The sequence below is a fragment of the Bos indicus genome, chromosome 2 (genome assembly GCF_029378745.1).
Source record: "Bos indicus isolate NIAB-ARS_2022 breed Sahiwal x Tharparkar chromosome 2, NIAB-ARS_B.indTharparkar_mat_pri_1.0, whole genome shotgun sequence".
Lineage (NCBI taxonomy): Eukaryota > Metazoa > Chordata > Mammalia > Artiodactyla > Bovidae > Bos > Bos indicus.
The window spans coordinates 4,868,671-4,890,966 of record NC_091761.1 but is presented as its reverse complement, the minus strand read 5'-3'; the positions used below and the strand labels follow the sequence as shown (position 1 = coordinate 4,890,966).

General features: G+C 46.8%; 1 protein-coding gene across 1 annotated transcript in view; it reads left to right on the top strand.

The window, feature by feature from the left end:
* The first annotated feature begins 4,899 nt into the window (after window positions 1-4,899).
* Window positions 4,900-22,296, top strand: part of MYO7B (myosin VIIB) — a 103,317-nt gene continuing 85,920 nt past the window's right edge. Inside the window, exons 1-2 of the mRNA XM_070801752.1 lie at window positions 4,900-5,072; window positions 22,188-22,229. Coding sequence (XP_070657853.1) covers window positions 22,212-22,229 — 18 coding nt within the window. The 5' untranslated portion in view covers window positions 4,900-5,072; window positions 22,188-22,211. The remainder of the gene's footprint in view (window positions 5,073-22,187; window positions 22,230-22,296) is intronic.

Below are 22,296 nucleotides of genomic sequence, written 5' to 3'. Positions count from 1 at the left end.
CTGCAGCCCACCAGGCTCCTCCGTCCATGGGATTTTCCAGGCAAGAGTACTGGAGTGGGGTGCCATTGCCTTCTCCGGGATCCTATGCTAGGATGAGCAAATTGGAGAAGCACCTTCCCCGAAAATCTCTAAAAATGGATGTCTTATTCAAACTTGAGGGAGTCCAGGTTTGTTTGAAGATTGGTGTGGTGTAATATAGTGCGGTAAGCCCTGGCCCTGGAGTCAGGCAGACCTCCATTCAAATCTTGCCTCCACCACTTTTAGCCACGTGACTTAAGCAAGTTTTTTAACTTCTTTGGTTTTAATTTCCTTACTGTGAAAAGAGTTAGATAAGCACCTCTAATTTGTAGGGTTTTGATGAAAGTTGAATGAGTGGCATATGCAATGAACCCATTACATAGAAGTTCAGTTCAGTTCAGTTCAGTTGCTCAGTCGTGTCCGACTCTTTTCGACCCCATGAATCGCAGCACGCCAGGCCTCCCTGTCCATCACCAACTCCCGGAGTTCACCCAGACTCACGTCCATTGAGTCAGTGATGCCATCCAGCCATCTCATCCTCTGTCGTCCCCTTCTCCTCCTGCCCCCAATCCCGCCCAGCATCAGAGTCTTTTCCAATGAGTCAACTCTTCACATGAGGTGGCCAAAGTACTGGAGTTTCAGATTTAGCATCATTCTTTCCAAAGAACACCCAGGACTGATCTGCTTTAGAATGGACTGGTTGGATCTCCTTGCAGTCCAAGGGACTCTCAAGAGTCTTCTCCAACACCACAGAAAGCAGTTATTAAATGCTCATTTTCTTTGAGATGGAGAATTGTAAAACTCTGTAAACAGTAACTCAGTCCTGGAGGCCTGTGCTTACAGCTGTGCCATTTTATAGTGTTAATGGGTAACTCTGGCTTCGGTAGGCTGGATGGGAAGGTCAGGGCCACTAGGAGACAAGCTGCTTCCGGTTTCTCTATGATGGGTTTGGCAGAGCTGAAATTAAATACTCTCTGTACATGGAACTCTCATATCTGCTCAGAGTTACATGACAGATGGAGGGTAGGGGAATTTGGGGGAGAATGGATACATGTATACATATGGCTGAATCTCTTCACTGTTCACCTAAAACTATTACAACATTGTCAATCGGCTGTGCCCCAATACAAAATAAAGAGTTTATTTAAAAAAAAAAAAGCAATGCTCACTGCGCTCTCTTTTAGCTGCTATGCAGATACTACAGTGGGCTTGACCTTTGGATAGAATGGAATGGAACATAGGTTGTCTCATGGAGGCCTTTTGGTTCAAGTCAGAAACATATTTTTAAAGGTTAGCGGACTCTGCATCTTGAGGAGAATTGTGGAAGTAACATTAGCCTGTGGGACAGTCAAGTCTGGCCACATGTGTGACAGATAAGAGTTCTTAGGCTGCGGCAGGCTGAGTTCCCAGACTCTTTCCTTGATTCCCAGAACTTGGGGTACCCTCAGCAACAGAAAACCCGAGGCTCTCAGAGGACTGCCCCTCAGGAGTTCCCTTTGAGCTCTACCAACTGATGTGGCAGTCAGGCCAGGTCCTTCAGGTTTCCTGGACACTGTCTGCTGGGAGGGACAACTTGATGTGCTGCTTGAGAAAGGTTAGTGACAAAGCATTCAGGCCCCTTGTTTCAGTAAGTTCCCAGTAAGTTCCCTTCTGGAATTTCCCTGTAATGACATATTGCAAACAGAGCTGTGAGCACAGGTCTGTACACTGCAGTGTTGTGGGTGGTAGCGATGGATTGACTGCCACCCCGTGTCCGTCCAAGGATGATGGTTACATAAATGATGGACCACTTGTAGCATGGACCATGCTGCCTTTTTTAAAAATTAATTTTTATTGGAGTATAGTTAATTTACAATGTTGTAATTGTTTCTTCTATACGGCAAAGTGGGGCTTCCCAGGTGGCTCAGCGGTAAAGAATCCACCTGCCAATGCAGAAGATGTGAGTTTGATCCCTGGGTGGGGAAGTTCCCCTGGAGACAAAAATGGCCACCTACTCTGGTATTTTTCCCTGGGAAATCCCATGGACAGAGGAGCCTGGCATGCTACAGACCATAGGGTCAAAAAGAGTTGAACATGACTGAAGCAACTTAGCACCCATGGAATGTGTCAGTTCCAATCTTCCAACTTAACCCCCCCTCTCTTCGCCTGGGGGCTCAGGCAGTAAACAATCTGCCTGAAATGCCGGAGACCTGGGTTGGGAAGATCCTTTGGAGAAGGGAATGACAACCCACTCCAGTATTCTTGCCTGGAGAATCCCATGGACAGAGGAGCCTGGCGGGCTACAGTCTGTGGGGTCACAAAGAGTGACTATTGAGCGACTAACACTTTGACTTTCATTTGTCCCTTAATAACTGTATGTTTGCTTTCCACATCTGTGACTCTACTTCTGTTTTGTAAATAAGTTCATTTGTACCATTTTTTTAGATTCCACATATAAGAAGTATCATACGATATTTGTCTTTGACCATGCTGACTTGAAGACTCATGGTTAATATCTGCTATAGTGTAAGAAAATATTTATGATTTAATGTCAAACTAGTAAAAAAAAAAAAAAAAAAGCAGGAGACAAGTCTGTAAGTATCCAAAATGTGTTTCTATCAAATTTTAAGACAGGCTCTGGAATAAAAAAGTCTTATGAATCATTTTGTTCTACACAAATATTCTGTTCCACTATTTTTTTTTGGAAGAGGACAGTGGAATGAGAGCCACAAAGGACCCAGTCTGGTCTCAGGAGTCCCAAAGTAGGGGGCTTATCATTTCCAGGAGCTGCCAGAATTAGCAGCACCCATTCTGTGGGAGTGAAATGTTTCCTTTCTAAACCAGAACAGCCAACTGCCATGTGAAACCCTCCCAAAGCAAGTGTTGACCCAGAAACTGGATGAGGTTTTAGGGGCCAGGAAGCTATTTGGAGCCGGACAGAACCTGAGCACAGCACTTTTGGGGAGTGGGTGGGAAGTTGACTGGATGCCTCAGAGCACATGCCTCCTCCTAATGGCCCTTTCTAAGTCACCTCCCAATTCACGTTCCTACCTCTGGCATCACCAACTCAATGGACATGAGTTTGAACAAGCTCTAGAAGATGCTGGAGAACAGGGAAGCCTGGCAGGCCTCAGCCTATGGGGCTGCAAAGAGTCAGACACGACTGAGAGACTGAACCTTTGTCCTGGGCTGCTTGATTGCAAGAACAGAAATGCCTTCAAGCTGTCTCAACAATGGAGTGTGTAGCAGCAGGAAGCTGGGCTTCTGCAGAGCCCACAGCAGGACCCACAGAAAGCTCAGACAGCAGTGGCCACTGTCTCTCTCCAGGGCCACATGATTGCTCCCCCATGGCTCTTCAACTTTATCTTTTTCCCTTCCACCAGCATTTGGTTCCCATCTCTCAAAGAGGCTCAAGGTCAGGGTTGTCACCCTGCTGTGGCCTCAGTCCTATTTAGAAGATGATAGGGACTTCCTCAGAGAAGGCAATGGCACCCCACTCTGGTACTCTTGCCTGGAAAATTCCATGGATGGAGGAGCTTGGTGGGCGGCAGTCCATGGGGTCGCTAAGAGTCGGACACGACTGAGCGACTTCACTTTCACTTTTCACTTTCATGCATTGGAGAAGGAAATGGCAACCCACTCCAGTGTTCTTGCCTGGAGAATCCCAGGGACGGGGGAGCCTGGTGGGCTGCCGTCTATGGGGTCACAGAGTTGGACACGACTGAAGTGACTTAGCAGCAGCAGCAGCAGCAGCAGCAGGGACTTGCTTGGTGGTCCAGTTGCTAAGACTCTGCGCTCCCAATGCAGGGGTTCCGGATTCCATCCCTGGTCAGGGAACTAGATCCCACATGCCACAACTGAGAGTTAGCATGCCACAGTGAAAAATCCCACATGCCGTAACTAAGGATCCCACATGCCACAATTAAGATTGAGTGCAGCCAAATAAACCAATAAATATGACAGCTAGTTCCCACACCTCTGCCTGCCAAGTCCTGGGAAAGAGAGGGAACCCGATGAGCTCCTGCTGGGTCACTGAGTAGTACCCCTGAGGCCTCTCCTTGCCCAGGGATAGTGTTGCAGTCAGCAGGCATCTCCTGTGGACTCATTTTTAATCCACCTTCAAAGACCTCACCATCGCTTCCAGGGACTGCCTGTCCCCTCCAACCTGGCCTCTCCCAGGGTGCACTGCTGCATGCTCTTTACTTCTGAAAGATCTGTATTTGCCTCATCGGAAAAATCCCCCTTTATTCAAGTCCCAGCCCAAGTCAGCCCCCTCTGCTCCCAGAGACTGTATTGGGAATCTAGGTGCCCCAGTGGCCTTCAGCTCTGGTGCAAGGCTCCTTGGCCTCTCCTGTGGGTGCTCTCAACTAGGACAGGGGGTTTGGGAGTAGAACTCCTGCATAGGCAGTCTTGGAGTTCCCGTGATCCCTGGAAAGATGCTCAGCTCCCTGGATGGATGGGCACCAGGGGATTTGGCTGGTTGTAAGTGCCCACTCCAGTACTGTTGCCTGGAAAATCCCATGGATGGAGGAGCCTGGTAGGCTGCAGTCCATGGGGTCGCTAGGAGTCAGACACGACTGAACGACTTCACTTTCACTTTTCACTTTCATGCGTTGGAGAAGGAAATGGCAACCCACTCCAGTGTTCTTGCCTGGAGAATCCCATGGACGGAGAAGCCTGGTAGGCTGCAGTCCTTGGGGTCGCACAGAGTCGGACAAAACTGAAGCGACTTAGCAGTAGCAGCAGCAACAGGTGCACAGAATCAAGCTCTCACGGCCCACGGAGACTCTCTGACGAAGAGGCCAGGGTTAAAGATTGGACCGCTCTGAGGCTCTGCTAGCTGGGGCCGCAGGAGCCCTGTGGGAGTGGGTGTGCCTGGAGCTCAAGGACAAAGTCCTGTCATAAATTACGTGGGCCCAGAGGACTCGGCCATTTCCTCTTGGGGCCCTTCCTCCTCTTCCTACTCTTTCGTGCGCTCCAACACACCCAGAGTCCTGGCACTGTCTTCTGCCCAGCTCATTTCAGAGAACCTGGGTGGAGGGGAAGGCAAGCAACAAGACCCCTACCCTGACAAGGTAAGGGCACTTCTGGGGCCTTCTCTGTGGGCTGGTTGCCCCGAACCTGTGTTCTGCCAGCTGGGAGGGTGGAAGGAGGGTCTTCGGGCAGGGGTGGGTTGGGAGTCACAGCCTTGGGAAAGCACTGCAGGGAACAAGGTGATGAGGAGGGAGCGTGAGAGCCCTTTCAGGAGCCTGGAACTCCAGCCCAGAGAGCCATCCCAGCAGCCGCAGGGCTGGTGGGGCCCAAGCAGGAGGAGGGGGTGTGCTGGGCCTCTGCTCCAGGAAGGCAGGTGCAAGAGTAGAGGGGGTGGCAGTGTGGGGTTGCCTTCCCCCAGAAGGGGGGCCTCCGGGTGGCCTCAGGAGGTGTGAAGCCTCGGCCCCGAGGCCCGGGTACTGGGCAATGTCAGCCGTGTCATATGTGCCGTTTCCCCGCACTTGGGGTGTTATTGCCTCTGTTTCATGGACGAGGACACTGAGGTCCATGAAAGATGAAGTGCCCACAGGAAGAAGCAAAGGGGGGACATGATGCCCTGGTCTGGGCTGACCTGAGTTACCACCTACCTTCTTGGACAGTTGTGGACAAGTGTGTTCATCATCTCTGAACAGCTTGGGCCCCAGAGTGAGGCAGGACCCTGCCTGCCAGGCCTCAAAGCCTCCCCTGGGTGGGGTGCTGGGCTGTGGCGGGACGGCGTTCTGAGAGGAGGAACACTCCCCGGCTCTCCCTCGAGCTGTCAGGGTGCTGGGCACCGTCCTCACTTCTCACAGGAGGGAATCTGACACAGACACAGGCTGGAGTGGGGCCCATCCTGAACCTCCTAACCCCACAGCCAGGCCTTCCCCTCAGTCTCCACTCTCTAACTCTGGACTTAAACGTTGTCCCAACCTGAACTCCATTCAGGGTTTTATTTTGAAGAAAACCAAAACTCTGTGTGCAGCTATCGGCCTGGAGCACAAGCCCCCAAGGAACTTTTGTTTAGAGCCACTCAGTTCAGTGGCACCCCCGTCTCTCTGAACCCACTGGGAGCTGAACGCTGGCCCCACTGCCTTCTCCCAGGGGAGCTGTCCGTGTGGGTCTTGGGCCCTGCTGCACCCCCACTTCAAAACGGCTTACAGTGGGGGTGGGAGTTACAGCTCGATGTAAGGGTGACACAGCGGGGTTGAACATTTCCCAATTTCCCAGCTACATTCTTATAACTGAGTGCTTTTCATGTCATATGAAGGCCCTGGCTTCTGCATTCTCAGTCCCTGTGACAAGCCCTCCAGGGAAGAACAGCAGGAATTACAGGACATTTTTCACAATACAGGAAATTTTTCATAGGACATTGGGATGAAGGAGGGTAAAATCCTTCACCCAAAGCCACTGGAGATGAGCTCCGTGAGGGCACAGGTTGGAACTGCTCACAGTTTCTCAGGCCCCTGCACCCACCCACGGCCTGGAGGAGAAGAGGCCCTGGACAGAGAGCTGTATTGGGGAGTGGAGTCATGAGTGGCAGAAATAGAGGTTGGGACAAAGTCATGTTTTCTAGTCGATTTTCATGTTACACTCTCTTGTCTTCCCCCTCAATTAATCAAGCAGCGTGTATCTCTTTTCTGCACTGTTGGGTGAGTGAGGTGAGGCTGTGCCAAAGAAAAGTCACCCACCTTGGGGCACAGACCTCAGGCATCAGGAAGTCAGAGGTGGAGATGTCTGGGGCCGAGGACGGGTGGGGAAGGGGAGGGATTGAAGCAGGCTGCAAAGGCAAGGATGGCTTGATGACGATGCTGGAGGGCTAGGATGCCCAGGCTAAGAAAACAACATCCTAAAGATGCAGAGGAAAGAAAGTACAAGTCCAGCCTGGGCACTGCTGGCTCCTGGCAGGACCCTAGTGCAGGTGTAAGGAGGCTGCAGGAAATGCTCTTTCCGTGCTGAGAATGGCACTCTTTTCTGTACTAATACAGTAGCCACTGGCCACACAGGGCTACAGAGCCCTGAAAGTGCAGCCAGCAGGCCTGAAGAATTTTTAATTTTAACTAAGACTAATTTAAATTTCCATGGCCATATGTGGCTGTGTGCTGTGCTGTGCTCAAAGTGTCTGACTCTTTGCAACCCCATGCACTGTGTCCGCCAGGCTTCTCTGTCCATGCAATTCTCCAGGCAAGAAGACTGGAGTGGGTTGCCATTTCCTATGCTAGGGGATCTTCTCAACCTAGGGATAGAACCCGTGTCTCTTGCATCTCCTGCACTGGCAGACAGGTTCTTTACCACTGCACCACATGTGGCTGGTGGCTACCATATTGGGCCTCACAGGTCTAGAGAGCAGAGCATGTCAGACTTGGCAGAGAGGTGAAGTATAATAAACAAACAGAGCCCAACAGGCGTGGGTTCAAATCCTGACTCAGCCACTTACCAAGGGTGGTACCTGAAGCCTCAGTTTCTTCAACTGTCAGATGGAACCACATCACTTACCTTGCAGCATTACTGTACAGATTAAACTAATGAACTACTATTTCAAAACTCTAAGTAAGTATATTATGCACCCCTACTCTGTTTTGGGGGCCAGGGATGGAGTGTTGAGGGGGTACAGAGAGGTGCCATGGCACAGTGGGGTACTGGCATGTACATGTGGATGTATCTGTCAACTTCTCTCTCATCCATCTCCTGCCTTATTCTAAAGGTAAACAAGAGCCTTTTGAGATAGCTTACAGAGATACCTGTAAGGCAGAGGAATCAAAATTGAAATGAGAAACTAAGATGAAGGAAAATTAAGGTAAACGTGATGCAGCTGGAAAAAGTTTCATACAAAGTTCCCATCTATTTGCTAGACAAAGCTACCAAATGTATTCTGGGCTTTCTGGCAGATGATCAAAAATAAAATACAAGCAGTGACAAGAATAATAACATCCTCAAGTTAAGAACAAGACCATTTCTGAGAAGAAGCACTGATGGGATACCAGGAAGGGGATATCAAATAAGGACATGCTATTGACAAAAAAAAAGTAAATTCAGGAGGGCTTCTCAAGAGCCATCCCTGCTAAGATCTCTCCAGGCAGGCTGACAGCACCTTGCCAAAGTGAATCTCAAGAAAAGAAATGTTCTCTGGACAGGTATAAACGATGGGTTTCAATTCAGGGTGGTGAATGCCCTTCCTGAGGGCTGGCCAGGGTCTTCCGGGACCAGAGAGCGACAGATAATAGGTAGGGTGGCTGAGAACAGCATCAGGGAGGCTGCAAGGGGGCTCTTTTTTTTTAAAAAAAAAATATTATTTTTATTTTAACACCAAAAATATTTTGTATTTGGGTATAGTTGATTAACAATAGTGTGATAGTTTCAGGCGAACAGTGAAGGGACTCAGTCATACATATACGTGTATCCGTTCACCCCCAAACCTCCCTACCATCCAGACTGGCACATAACTGGCACATGGAGCAGAGTTCCTTGTGCTATACAATAGGTTTTTGTTGGTTATCCATTTTAAATATAGCAGTATGTACATGACCTTCTGAAAGCCCTTAACTATCTGCAAGGGGACTCTTAAGCCAGATCTGGAATAGTGGGCTGGAGATGAGGCTGGAGAGGCAGGGACTTCACCTATACCTGCAGGGAACCAGAAAGCACCTGAACCCAGGTGTGAGAAGGGATGGGATAAACGTGGTTTAATTCACTTACTCATGACTTTGCAGAGGACTGGCAGGCTTGTCAAGTTCCCCACAAGTGCGTTGGCCCTCAAGAGTGGGAGCAGAGCCCTGCTGGGAAGAGAGATTCCCCTGGGAGCGACTCTTCACCAGAGTCAGCCTGCCATCTCTGACTTCCTGGGAGGGAACAGGACCCAGGCTCTGGGGGAGCCAGTTCTTGCATGGTCTCACACTTCAGGGGCTTTGGCCGTGGGGGTGGCCAGCCCCTGTGCCCACTAGAGGAAGATGGGAAGGAGGACTGAAACTTTGTATCCTCACCCTGGGCCACCTGAGCAGAAGAGAAAGGACCCAGGAGTATCGTGTCTCCAGGTCGGGGCACCTCCGTACACCTCCTGGGTGGCCAGTCACAGGTATTCCTGGCATCCTGCCATCAGCTCCTCCATGCCCCTCTGTCACTGAGCTTGGTGGCTGATCTTTGCAGGGAGTCATCACTGTGGGAAAGGGGTGGAGCTGATTTCAGGCCCGTGGACAATCCTGTGAACAGTGAAATAAATAATGGAAAGCGATCTCTGGATATGGAAAAGCCCATCTCTCTCTGCTCCCTATCCCGATTCCCCTTCCAGGAAAAACCACTGTCAACGGCTTACCGTAATTACCTTTAAAAAGGATGTATCTCCCCCAAATATATCTTATATTTTAAAACAAAAATGGCAGTCTTGTGCTTATGCTCAGCCGTGTCTGACTCTTTGCTACCCCATGGCCTGTAGCCCACCAGTCCCCTCTGTCCATGGGATCCTCCAGGCAAGAATACTGGAGTGGGGTGCCATTTCCTCCTCCAGGGGATCTTCCCAACCTGGGGGCTGAACCCAAGCTGCCTGCATCTCTGGCATTGCCAGATGGACTCTACTACTGAGCTACCTGGGAAGTCCACGGCAAAAATGGCATAATTGTATAAAATATAGCTTGTTTCTATTACATAGTCATATATCAATATGTATGTAGATGGAACCATATGAAACTGCCAATATTTGACTTTCCTGACGTCTTGACTGGGTGGTCCAGCACAGATTCCTTATCGCCTGCTGGATGGTTCTGACTTCCAGAGCAGTGGCCCTTTCTGCCTTCACCAGCCCATGCAGGCTCTGTTTTCCTTGGAGTGATGGATTCCAGGCTAGGGACCTTAGGCTCAGGGTTGGGGGGGAGGAGTGGAGAATAGGCAGTTAGCTGGTGGCATAGCATACCTTCCAAGGTTCTCATTCTGTGACCCAATCCTTTCTGCCCCAAAATGCTCACATCCCTGCCTTGGGAAATGCTTTTTAGTCTTCCAGGAGAGGGCTCCTTCTGGACTGGCAGCTCATAGACCAGAGTCTCCATTTGGGTTTTGCCTTTTAGACCCTGATCTCCTGAAATATGCCGCCCACACCACCTAGCACACAGCCCTTTGTCCTTTTTGGTCCCTGCAGCACTTTGATTTTCTCCCCAGATCTACCTTCCCACACACCTTTTAGCGTTGCTTACCACTCCCGCTACACACAATCCACTTCAATGATGCCCCAGAAATGCATGTGAGTCCTGTGGCTTTAGACTTCCAAAAGCTCTGAGGAGGTCTTTGGGAACCAGCAGCTTGTCCTTCTACCCTCAAGTTATAGTCAATGCCATTCTGATTCTTAAGATTAGGCAAACTCTGGGTCCAGTGCAGGACACTGATCCCCACATTCTCATACTGACCAGCCTCAGAGCTGGACAAGGGGGCCTGAGCTAAGAAGAAACATCTCACTTCAAAAGGGCAGGGACTTGCAAATACTCCTGGGCTTCACCTCATAGGCAACCCCTTACCTGCCTTCCTGGGATGGGTACCAGGCTGCTTCCATCCTCCTGGTAGCTATTCATCCACCCACCCACTCATCTATCCATCCATGCACCCACCCACTCACACATCTATCCATACATCCATTCACCCATCCATCCATCTCTTCATCCATCCATCCACTCACCCACACATTTATCCATACATTTACCCATCCATCCATCCATCATTCAGCAAACATTTTGTGAATTCTTTATGGAATGAGTAAGGCAAGGTTTTGCTCCTAAGTATCTCACAAATGTGGGAGAAACACATACAATGACACAAAAAGCAGAAGTAAGTGATGATACAGAAAGAGCTGCTGCATGTGAGATGTGTGTGCCTGTGTGTGAGTACATGTCTGCATGTATATGTGTTCCTAACTCATTTCCGATCAAGTACAGAGACACAGTACTTGACTCAGTCTCTCCCATCAGGAAGCTTCCATAAGCCTCTTACCCTTCTCCATCAGAGGGCAGATAGACTGAAAACCACAATCACAGGAAACTAACCAATCTGATCACATGGACCACAACCTTGTCTAACTCAGTGAAACTATGAACCATGCCATGTAGGGTCACCCAAGTTGGACGGGTCATGGTGGAGAGGTCTGACAAAATGTGGTCCACTGGAGAAGGGAATGGCAAACCACTTCAGTGTTCTTGTCTTGAGAACTCCATGAACAGTATGAAAAGGCAAAAAGATAGGACACTGAAAGATGAACTCCCCAGGTTGGTAGGTGCCCAATATACTACTGGAGATGAATGGAGAAATAACTCCAGAAAGAATGAAAAGACAGAGCCAAAGCAAAACAACACCCAGCTGTGGATGTGACTGGAGATAGAAGTAAAGTCCGACGCTGCAAAGAGCAATAGGAACCTGGAATGTTAGGTCCGTGAATCAAGGCAAATTGGATGTGGTCAAACAGGAGATGGCAAGAGTGAACATCGACATTTTAGGAATCAGTGAACTAAAATGGACTGGAATCGGTGAATTTAACTCAGATGACCATTATATCTACTACTGTGGGCAAGAATCCCTTAGAATAAACGGAATAGCCATCATAGTCAACAAAAGAGTCTGAAATGCAGTACTTGGATGCAATCTCAAAAATTACAGAATGATCTCTGTTCATTTCCAAGGCAAACCATTCAGTATCACAGTAATTCAAGTCTATGCCCTGACCAGTAATACTGAAGAAGCTGAAGTTGAACAGTTCTATGAGTACCTACAAGACCTTCTAGAACTAACACCCCCAAAAGCTGTCCTTTTCATTATAGGGGACTGGAATGCAAAAGTAGGGAGTCAAGAAATACCTGGCGTAACAGGCAAATTTGGCCTTGGAATACAGAATGAATCAGGGCAAAGGCTAACAGAATTTTGCCAAGAGAACGCACTAGTCATAGCAAACACCCTCTTCCAACAACACAAGAGAAGACTCTACACATGGACATCACCAGATGGTCAATACCAAAATCAGACTGATTATATTCTTTGCAGCCAAAGATGTAGAAGTTCTATACAGTCAGAAAAAATAAGACCAGGAGCTGACTGTGGCTCAGATCATGAACTCCTTATTGCCAAATTCAGACTCAAATTGAAGAAAGTAGGGAAAACCACCAGACCATTCAGGTATGACCTAAATCAAATCCCTTATGATTATACAGTGAAAGTGACAAATAGATTCAAGGGATAAAATCTGATGGACAGAGTGCCTGAAGAACTATGGACAGAAGTTTGTGACATTTTACAAGAGGCAGGGATCAAGCCCATTCCCAAGGAAAAGAAATGCAGAAAGGCAAAATTCCCTTCTCCAAAATGCAGAAAGGCCTTACAAATAGCTACGAATAGAAGAGAAGCAAAAGGCAGAGGAGAAAAGGAAAGATATACTCATTTGAATGCAGAGTTCCAAACAATAGCAAGGAGAGATAAGAAAGCCTTCCTCAGCAATCAATGCAAAGAAATAGAAGAAAACAATAGAATGGGAAAGACCAGGGATCTATTCAAGAAAATTAGAGATACCAAGGGAACATTTCATGCAAAGATGGGCACAATAAAGAGCAGAAATGGTAGGGACCTAACAGAAGCAGAAGATATTAAAGAAGAGGTGGCAAGAATACACAGAAGAGCTGTACAAAAAAGATCTTCATGACCCAGATAATAGTGATGATTTGATTACTAACCTAGAGCCAGACCCTGATGCTGGGTAAGATTGAAGGCAGGAGGAGAAGGGGATGACAGAGAATGAGGTGGTTTGATGGCATCACCAACTCAATGGACGTGAGTTTAAGGAAGCTCTGGGAGATTGTGAAGGACAGGGAAGCCTGGCATGCTGCAGTCCATGGGGTTGCAAAGAGTCGGACATTACTGAGTGATTGAACAACAACAACCATTATTGTATCGTTGTCAATTTCTCTTTTTATGTCTGTTAATATTTGCTTTACATTTCTAAGTGCTTCTGTATTGGGTACATGCATGTTAATGGATGTAATATCCTCTCCTTATATTTATCCCTTTACCGTTATATAATGATCTTCTTTGTCATTTGTTACAGACATTTTTTTAAAGTCTCCTTCTTCTTAGATGAGTATTGCTAGTCCCACTGTCTTTTATTTACATTTACACAAATGTCTTTTCCCCTACCCTCACTTTCAGTCTCTGTATGTGTTTATCTCTGAAGTGATCCTCTTGCAGATATCATATAGATGAGTCTGGTTTATAACCCAATCACCCACCATATGCCTTTTGATTGGAGCATTGCCATTTTATTGTTTATTTTCCAGTTGATTTTGTAGTCTTTCCCTAATCTTCTTCCTTTTTTTCCCCTTTAGTTTCTTCCTTTGTAGTTTGACGATGTTATTTAGTAGTATGCTTCTGTTCTTTCTTTCTTGCCTCTGAGTATCTATGATAGGCTTTTGATTTGTGGTTACCATAGGGTTCATGCATGTTGACCTATAACTGTATCTGTTTTAAACAGGTAGCCCTTTGATTTCAAACACATTCTAAAAGATCTACTCTTTTTTTTTTTAAACGATTACCACAGGTTTAATTAACATCAATCACTCACATAGTTACAAAAGATTTTTCTTGTGATAAGAACGTTTAAGATCTACTCTCTAAGAGGTTTTCAAATATACAATATAGGGTTGTTGACTGTAGTTACCATGCTGTACAGAGTTATTTATCTTATAACTGGAAGTTTTTACATTTTGACTGCTGCTGCTAAGTCACTTCAGTCGTGTCCGACTCTGTGAGACCCCATAGACGGCAGCCCATCAGGCCTCCCCGTCCCTGGGATTCTCCAGGCAAGAACACTGGAGTGGGTTGCATTGCCTTCTCCAATGCATGAAAGTGAAAAGTGAAAGTGAAGTGGCTCAGTTGTATCCAACTCTTAGCGACCCCATGGACTGCAGCCTACCAGCCTCCTCTGTCCATGGGATTTTCCAGGCAAGAGTACCATTGCCTTCTCCAACATTTTGACTGCCTTACGGTAAAAGATCTATGCTTAAAAATTCCCCCCCCCAACCCATTTTGTGTTTTTGGTGTCATATTTCACATCTTCATGTTTATACCTTCACTGATTATTGTAGTTATACTTAGTTTTATCCTTTTTTTGTCTTTTAATCTTCATAATAACTTATTTAAATGGTTGATACTCAACCTCTACTATATATCTGTCTTTACTAGTGGGATTTTTTCCTTTCTTATAGGTACTTACTTTTTCTTATAACTTTTTCCGTTTCTTTGAAAAGACTCTTTAACATTTCTTTTCGGGTTAGTTTAGTATTGATGAACTTGTTTTAGTTTTTTCTTATCTGAAAGGTTCTTTACCTCTCCTTCAATTTTAAATCATAAATTATAATCTTGGTGGATACAGTATCTTGATTTCATGGTTTTTTCCCCTTTCAACATTTTAAATATATCATGTCATTTCTTTTTGGCCTGTAAAGCTTCTGCAGAAAAATCAGTTGATAGTTTTATGGGGTTTCCCTTGTACATAACTCTTTGTTTTTTCTCCTGTGTCTCTAGAATTCTCTCTTTTTCTTTAACTTTTGCCATTTCAGTTATGCTAAATCTTGGTGTGGGTTTGTTCTGTTTATCTTGTTTGGGACTCTATGCTTCCTGTACCTGGATATCTGTTTACTGCTTCAGGCTTGGGAAGTTTTCAGTCATAATTTTATTAAATGCTTTTTTTTTTTTTTTTAACTTTCTTCTCTATCTTGTCTTCTGGGACCCCTATGATGTTGATATTGGTATGCTTGATGTTATCCCAAAGATCGCTTACTCTGTTTCAATTTTTTCAATTCGTTTTTCTTTTCACTGTTTTTATGGGTGATTTTCATCATTCTACCTTCCACATCACTTACGCATTTTCTATATCTAGTCTGTTGTTCATTCCTTCCTGTGTGCTCTTCATTTGAGTTATTGTATTCTTCAGCTCTGACTGGTTCCTTTTTATATTTCCTAGTTCTTTGTTAAAATTCTCCCTGTGTTCATCTATTCTTTTCCCTAATTCACTTAGGAGTCTTATTACCAATGCTTTGAGTTCTTTATCTAGTAAATTATTTATTTCTCTTTCATTAGTTGTATTTTTTTAGGGGTTTCCTTTTGCCCTTGCAATAAAGACAAATTCCTCTCTCTTCTCATTTTAATTATCTTTCTCTGTCTCTATGAATTTAGGTGAAATTGTTACACATGGTGGTCTTGAAGTGGTGTTCTTATGGGAGAGTGTCCCTGCACACTTTGCCTACGCCCAGTGGCTTTGCTGTGAGATTTGGATTTGATATGAGCACAAGTGGCATTTTTCCTCAGGGTGTGCTGGCAGCTATCACCGTGGTGCTAGGCGGGACTGGAGAAAGATCAGATAGGGCTAGAGCCAGGTGCGAAGTGGGTCTTCCCCTTTGCTCAGTGGCTAATACTGCCTTATTGAGGGTGAGGTTAGGTAACGAGTTGCTGGAACAGAAGCCCCGTGTGGCAGGTGTGATCTGGCTGAGTCCCCTTTCAGCGTGTGTGTTTTCCCTTTCCCAGCACCAGCACCTTCAGCCCCAGAAGGGAACAGCCCTGGAGCAAGAGCAGGTGTGGGCATTCAACAAAGGTTGGGCAGAGAGTATGGTGATACGGCCGCAGTCAGAGCCCTGGACCGGCTCTCACGTAACACCTGTGCAATCACCAGTGAGGACGGCCCCCTCCCTGCTAGGAAGCTGCTTAGCATTGGAGCTGCCAGAGTCTCACGGCCAAGCCTTTGCCCTGGTTATGGCAGCCCTTCCTCCTGTGTGGAGCTGTGACAGGAGGGGAGCAGGGCTGGAGCATTCACTCTGCTCAGGCCAGGGCGTGCTCTGGAGTGGTGCTGGGAAACACGTCAGCTGACTGCGTGATCTCAGTCTGCCCTCTCCCGTCCGCTTTGGGAGCAGGCAAATGTTAATGTGCTCTTCACAAGCAGAGTCCACTCTTCCCACAGCCCTCCTGTTAGTCCCGCTGAGCCGCCAGCAAGCCAAGGGGGCTCATCTTCCCTGTGTCATACCCAGGGCTGGGGAACCCAATGAGTGGCTCAAACTGCTTCCTTTCCAGGGAGGGTCTCTGCCTATGCAACCTCTCTTCCTCTGAGTCCCCTCCTAGGGGCACAGATTCCAACCTGATCACTTCTCTTATCTTCCTACCCAATTCTGTGTATATCTTTTTTAGAGTCTTGGTCATACAGGAGTCTTCCTGTTAGTCTCCAGTTAGTTTTCTGTGAGAATTTTTCCACACATAGAAGTATTTTTGGTGTGTTCGTGGGGGGAGGTGAGTTTACTCTGCCATCTTGGTTTGGATGCTCATCTTTTTTAATATAGTCTTTCAGCAGTATAAGTTTCCTTCTAAGCAAGTTCTCACTGCATTCCACAACTTTTAATAAGTTGTATCTTCATTTTCATTTAATTGAAAACACTTTAAGAATTTTTCTTGAGACTTTGACTTGTATTATTTATGTTTCTTAATCTCAAAATATTGGGGGATTTTCCAGCTATTTTGATTTATAGTTTATTTTCTTTGTGGTCTAAGAGCAGACATTGTATGGGTTTTATTTTAAAATTTTGCTCAGGAGTGTTTATGACCCAGAAGGTGTTCTATCTTGGTGAATGGTCCATGTGAACTTGAGAAGAAGGTATATTCTGTTTTCATTAGATGAAGTATTCTATAAATGTCAATTAGATCCAGTTGACTAACAATCGTATTCATTTCAACTATGTCCTTGCTGATTTTATGCCTGCCAAATACATTAATAACTGATAAAAGCATGTTGAAGTCTCCAACTATGATATTGGATTTACCTTTTTCTCCTTGTAGGTTTACCAGTTTTTTGCCACATGTATTATGATTCCCTGTTAGGCACATACATGTTAAGTAATGTTATATCTTCTTTGGGAGTTGGCCACTTTATTATTAGGTTGTTCCTGTTTATATTCCTCATAATTGTCCTTGCCCTGAAGTCCACACTGTCTTAATTAAGTATAGCTACTCCAACTTTCTTTTGATTAGTTTTAACATGGTATATTTTTCTCTATTTATCTTCAGTCTATCTGGGTCTTTATATTTATAGTGAGTTTCTTGTAGACAACATATGGTTGGAAGCCTCACGCTTTTAAAAGATGAAATCTTTGGATCTTAGCGATCATTCGGATATGAGGATTAAAGGATGACTCAAATGTTTTCTTCAACAATTGATAGTTTCGTTCACTGAGATGAAAAATGAAGAGGCAGGAGCAGATAGAAGACAGAGGAGATGTGTATTCATGTTGAGTGTGCTGTGCCCATGGCCTATCTGCTGGAGATGTCCAGGGGTTCGAGTCTTGGTGGATCTAAAGTTCAGGACAGAGATGAGAGTTAGAGATGTGGAATACAGTCGAGAGCTTTGATCCTGTCAGTGGCCCTGGGAAAGGATGGGCATGCACAAGGGGAGTGGGCAGACTGAGAGAGAACAGAATAAGGACCACTAGGTTGATAGAATTCTTTGATTTCAATGACAGAGTCCAGATGGCTTCACTCAAGCAACAAACTGCAAAGACAACATTTTGTCTTTGTCTCATTCCCTCTTGGCCTGCCAACTTTATTCTCTCCTATCAGCTATTTTTGGGACACTAGAACCATAGCCCCTGGCAGTTCTGGAATCATATTTCAAAACTTTGCGACTAGAGAGGAACATCAATCCCCAGTTCCAATTCAGAACATTCAAGGGAAAGCCTGTGATTGGCCCTTCCTTGCATCACACCCCGTCTCTCAGAAGCATTTTGGGCAAAGGGAGGAGAATTTCCCTGAAAGAAAATAGAGGAAAGCATATCAGGCAGACTGAAAGCATCAGCATCTCCTTCAGACATCAAGAGATCAAAGTGAGGGGAAAGAGCCCTGGGAGGAGATTGAGGGCAACCCCAGAATACAAGGAAAGACAGGGAAGTGCAGTCCTGCAGAAGTCACAGGGGCGAGCTCAGGGGACAGGGCATGGCTGAGAGAGTCCTGGCACTAACGTGGGCAGTGGTGTCCCTGGAGGGATCAGTGCAGTGTTGGTGGGTATGCACATGCAACCCAAGGCTTGGGAAGGTGTGAAGGGCGAGAGGGTGGAGACAGGGCAACTGTTTCAGGCAGTTCAGCTGTGGAGTAGGAACAAGAGGAAGGCAGTATCTGGAGGGGTCAGGAGGCCAAGAAAATTCATTTTAAGATAATCAAAACTTCAGCTTGAAAATGTTACTGACAAGGGGGTATTGGAGTTATTTTCTGGTGGAATTATCATGTCACTAAAGCAGGCTTTTTGATACATTAAAAAATTTTAAAGCAAAACAGAAGTTTAGATTTTAATCATATTTATAGGATTCCCAAGTTTTGCTTTACAGAATTGCTTGTTTGCTTCAGCTGTCTCCTTCCCATCTCTACTCTTGGAGGAGAGGGGAACAGGTCTGGAGTCCAAACACTTGTAATTTTGTATTCTGGTATCTATTCTCTGAGTACAAAATATTCCCTTCCTTGGTTAAGATTCCCGAGTTTTTTTCTTTTATAATAAAAACAAACTCCACCTTAGTCCCTAAAAAAAAAAGATAGACAAAATTTGCATTTTTATGTAAGAAGGAGGTCAGAAGAGAAATAACGAATGAAGATGTGAGAGAGAGGGGTGATTGTATTAGTTGTCTACTGCTGCATAACAAATTACTCCAAAATTTTGCAGCTTAAAATGACAAATATTTATTTTCCCACCAATTTCTGAAATCCAAGAGTGGCTTAGATGGGTGGTTCTGAGCCAGCATGTAAGCCAGCATATTTGCAGCATGTAAGATCTTTTTTTTTTTTGAGTTGCCACATGTGGGATCTAGCTCCCTGACCGGGGACAAACCCAGGCCCACTGCACTGACAGCTCAGAGCCTTAGCTGTCGGGCCTCCAGGGCAGCCCCTCATGAGATTTGTATTCATTTTCTAGGGTCGCCATAACAAAATGCCACCGACTAGGCAGCTCAAGCAACAGACATTTCTGTCCTCACAATTTTGGAACTAGAAGTCCCAGACCAAAGATGCTGGCAGGGTTGGTTTTTCCTGATGCCCCTCTCCTTGGTTGCAGACAGTTACCCTCTTCATACTCTGTCCTCATATGATCATCCCTTTGCACACACAGCTCTGGTATCTCTTTTTCTTCTTACAAAGATACCAGTCAGATTGGATTACGCCCCCCCTAACAACTTCAGTTTAATTTCACCACCTCTTTAAAGGCCTTATCTTCAAATACAGTCCCACTGTGAGATGCTGGGGTTAAGACTTCAACTTATGAACTTGAGAGGGGGAGTGAACACAATTCAATACTCAACAAGGTTACAGTCAGGACACTGGCTGGAGCTCTGGTCATCTGAAGCCTTGATCAGGGCTGAAAGATCTGCTTCCAAGATCACTGGCTGTTAACTAGAGACCTCCGTGGGGCTGCTTGAGTGTCCTCATGACATGGCAGCAAGTTTCACCAGGCCGAGCAATCTTAGAGAGAACAAGGAGGAAGCCCCAAGTCTTGGAAGCTATACTCTATCACTCCCATCTTATTCTATTTGTTAAAAGGCAGTCCCTACGTCCACACCCATGGTAGGGAGAACGAATGAATCCATCTTTGGAAGGGGGCGGAGTCAAAGAATATGTGGGCATATTTTCATCACCACAATAATCGATAAAGCAAAAGCCCTGATGGAGGAGGCCAGAGAGGGCAGGGCTGGAAGGGTTAGCGTGGAGCTGTCAGCGGCCCCTCCCCAGGGCATCCCTTACGTGCCCACAGGTATAGGAGAAGGCAGGGATTGAACAGAGCTGGAAGCTGAGGGTGACTTCTTTCTTTTTTCAGTGATGCAGATCAAGTTCTGCAGGGTGATTAGTGGGAAGGAGCCTTGAAATTGGAGGGATTTTTTTTTTTTTTTTTTTTTCAGAAAGAGCTGACTAGAGCCCACTCAAGGATCCCCAAGCATTTCTAGAGTCTTAGGGGAGGTACAGGTCATGAAATTTCCCTGGCCCCTGTTGTCAAGATGGTGTGACCCATTCTTGGAATGCTCAGCTCAGTGCTCGGACTTTGCAAGGTGAGAGCAGGACTCAACAACATTCACAGGACAGGAGTGAAGGTGGACAGAGGGGTCCACAGAGTGTGCAGCTCATTGTACTGCTTGTATTCCATTTATGGGTACTTACAAAACTACTCTGTTCCAAAACAGATTTAAGTTCCGTTTCCAGGCTGGTTGAGATAGAAATGAAGCTAGGATAGTTGACAGACTGGGGAGAAAAGCAAAAGCTGAGGAGTTGTGATGAAATGAGGGAACAGTTGCCATGGGCAGAGGGCCCAGTGCTGGTCTGGGGTGTGGCAAGAGAGTGGCAGTTGGAGGATGTGGCCTCTGCACTGCAAGCATGGAGTCCTAACCAGGAGACTGCCAGGGAACCCCTCAGAGGATGTGGCTTTTGGAGTGGAGAAGTTCTGGGACACGGGAAGACCAGGGGAAGTTGTGGGAAGTGGAGGCAGTGGAGTCTGGGAGTCCAGGACACACGGCTGGCTCAACCCCCAGGGATGGCAGGACTGGTGGGGAACGCCTGTGGGGCAGATCCTGGAGGCTGGAGAGGGAAGATGTCCACGGAGGCCAGTGCCATGGGTGAGGGCACTGAAGAACACAGGTAGGCCTCAAATTCCTAGCTGGGGGGAGAAGTGAGGAGCCTGGGCCAGGCCACAGTGGGTAGTCAGAGGTAGAAAATGCCCCCTGCCTCTTCCCCACTTGCCACCTCACTGGGGTATGTGAGGTTACCCCAAAGATGGACCAGCCTCTCTTTGAAAGAGCTGTAGCCTCTTTCAAGGAATCTCAGTCTGATTATCGCCTTTTACTTTTTAGGTGCTCAGCAAAGGCTGGGAGGTATAGATTGCCATAAACATATTAATGCCCATGCACTAAGTAAAAATGGAATGAGAAAATTCTTTATTCAGCAGAACAGAGAGGCAAAGACTCTCTGTCACATTTGCCCGCTGCCTACAACGAGACACTTCTTTCACCTCCCCACAGTCCACTCAACCCAAACATGCTGACCGCGCATCCTCTGTACTTTTCCCTCTGCCTTTGCTAAAGTTACAGCATCCCTAGAGAATGCCCCTTTCTTTCCACTGTGAATTCTTGCTCATCTGACAAAGCCAACGTCAGAGGACACCCTCTCCAAGGGCTTCCTTCTCTGTTTCACTGAACAGATATTTCCTAAGTTCCTCCCAGGGGCAGGTCTGCGTTACAAGCAGGGAGTATGTGACCAGCAAAAAAGCCAGCCTCTGTGTCAGGATGCTCGATGCAGAGAGGGCGGGGCTGGTGGTGGGCGGGGCTCCCCCTGAGATCAGGGCCCCGCCTTCCCTCCCTGACTAGGGGGCAGCTACTCAGGCCTGCCTGATGCTCCCAGGGTACCGGAAGTAGCCAGGCGCTGAGACAGGTTTGAAAGGACGCAGGTCCAGACTGAATTTCCAGCTGTGCTACTGATAATGGGTCACCTTTCCTTTGTTGAGTCCCATGAATGAAATGGGGGTATCAGTGTTTTGTGGGTGCATGAGGTTTAGATCAAGTATGTTGCATCTCAAGTTCTGCTGGCTGGTTCCCTCAGCACTCCGTGTGGCGTGTGGTAATGCCTGATGTTCACAGATGTCTGACCAGACACAGTCTGCGTTTCTGGGTGGCAGAGATGCTGTTCTGAGGCTGTTCAGAACCACCCCACTCCCTATGTTGAGCCGAGTGCTGAGTGCAAAATAGGCGTTCAGTAAAGATGAGATAGGGCTTCCCTTGTGGCTCAGCTGGTAAAGAATCCGCCTGCAATGCAGGAGACCTAGGTTGGATCCCTGGGTTGGGAAGATCCCCTGGAGAAGGGAAAGGCTACCCGCTGCAGTATTCTGGCCTGGAGAATTCCATGGACTGTATAGTCCATGGGGTCGCAAAGAGTCGGGCACGACTGAGTGACTTTCACTTCACTTCAAAGATGAGATAGGACTGAAGAAACTGAGAGAGTCTCCTCCAACACTTGCCATGGGGCTATGACACACCCATCCATTCTTTCAAGAGTCCTTTCTTGGCCCCATGCCAGGCACCCAGAGCTACACTGATAAGCACTCTGGCCCCTACCTGCCAGGGCTCCAACTCATAGTCACAAAGACTGACATTCTGCTTTCTCTCTGCACACAGGCTGTCGGGAGCTGCTGCCTCAGGATGTCAGGGTTGAGACTGGTAAGAACTGCATCTCTTCCATCAAAGGGTTGTTCATGGGAGTTGCCAAATGCTGACTCAAACCACT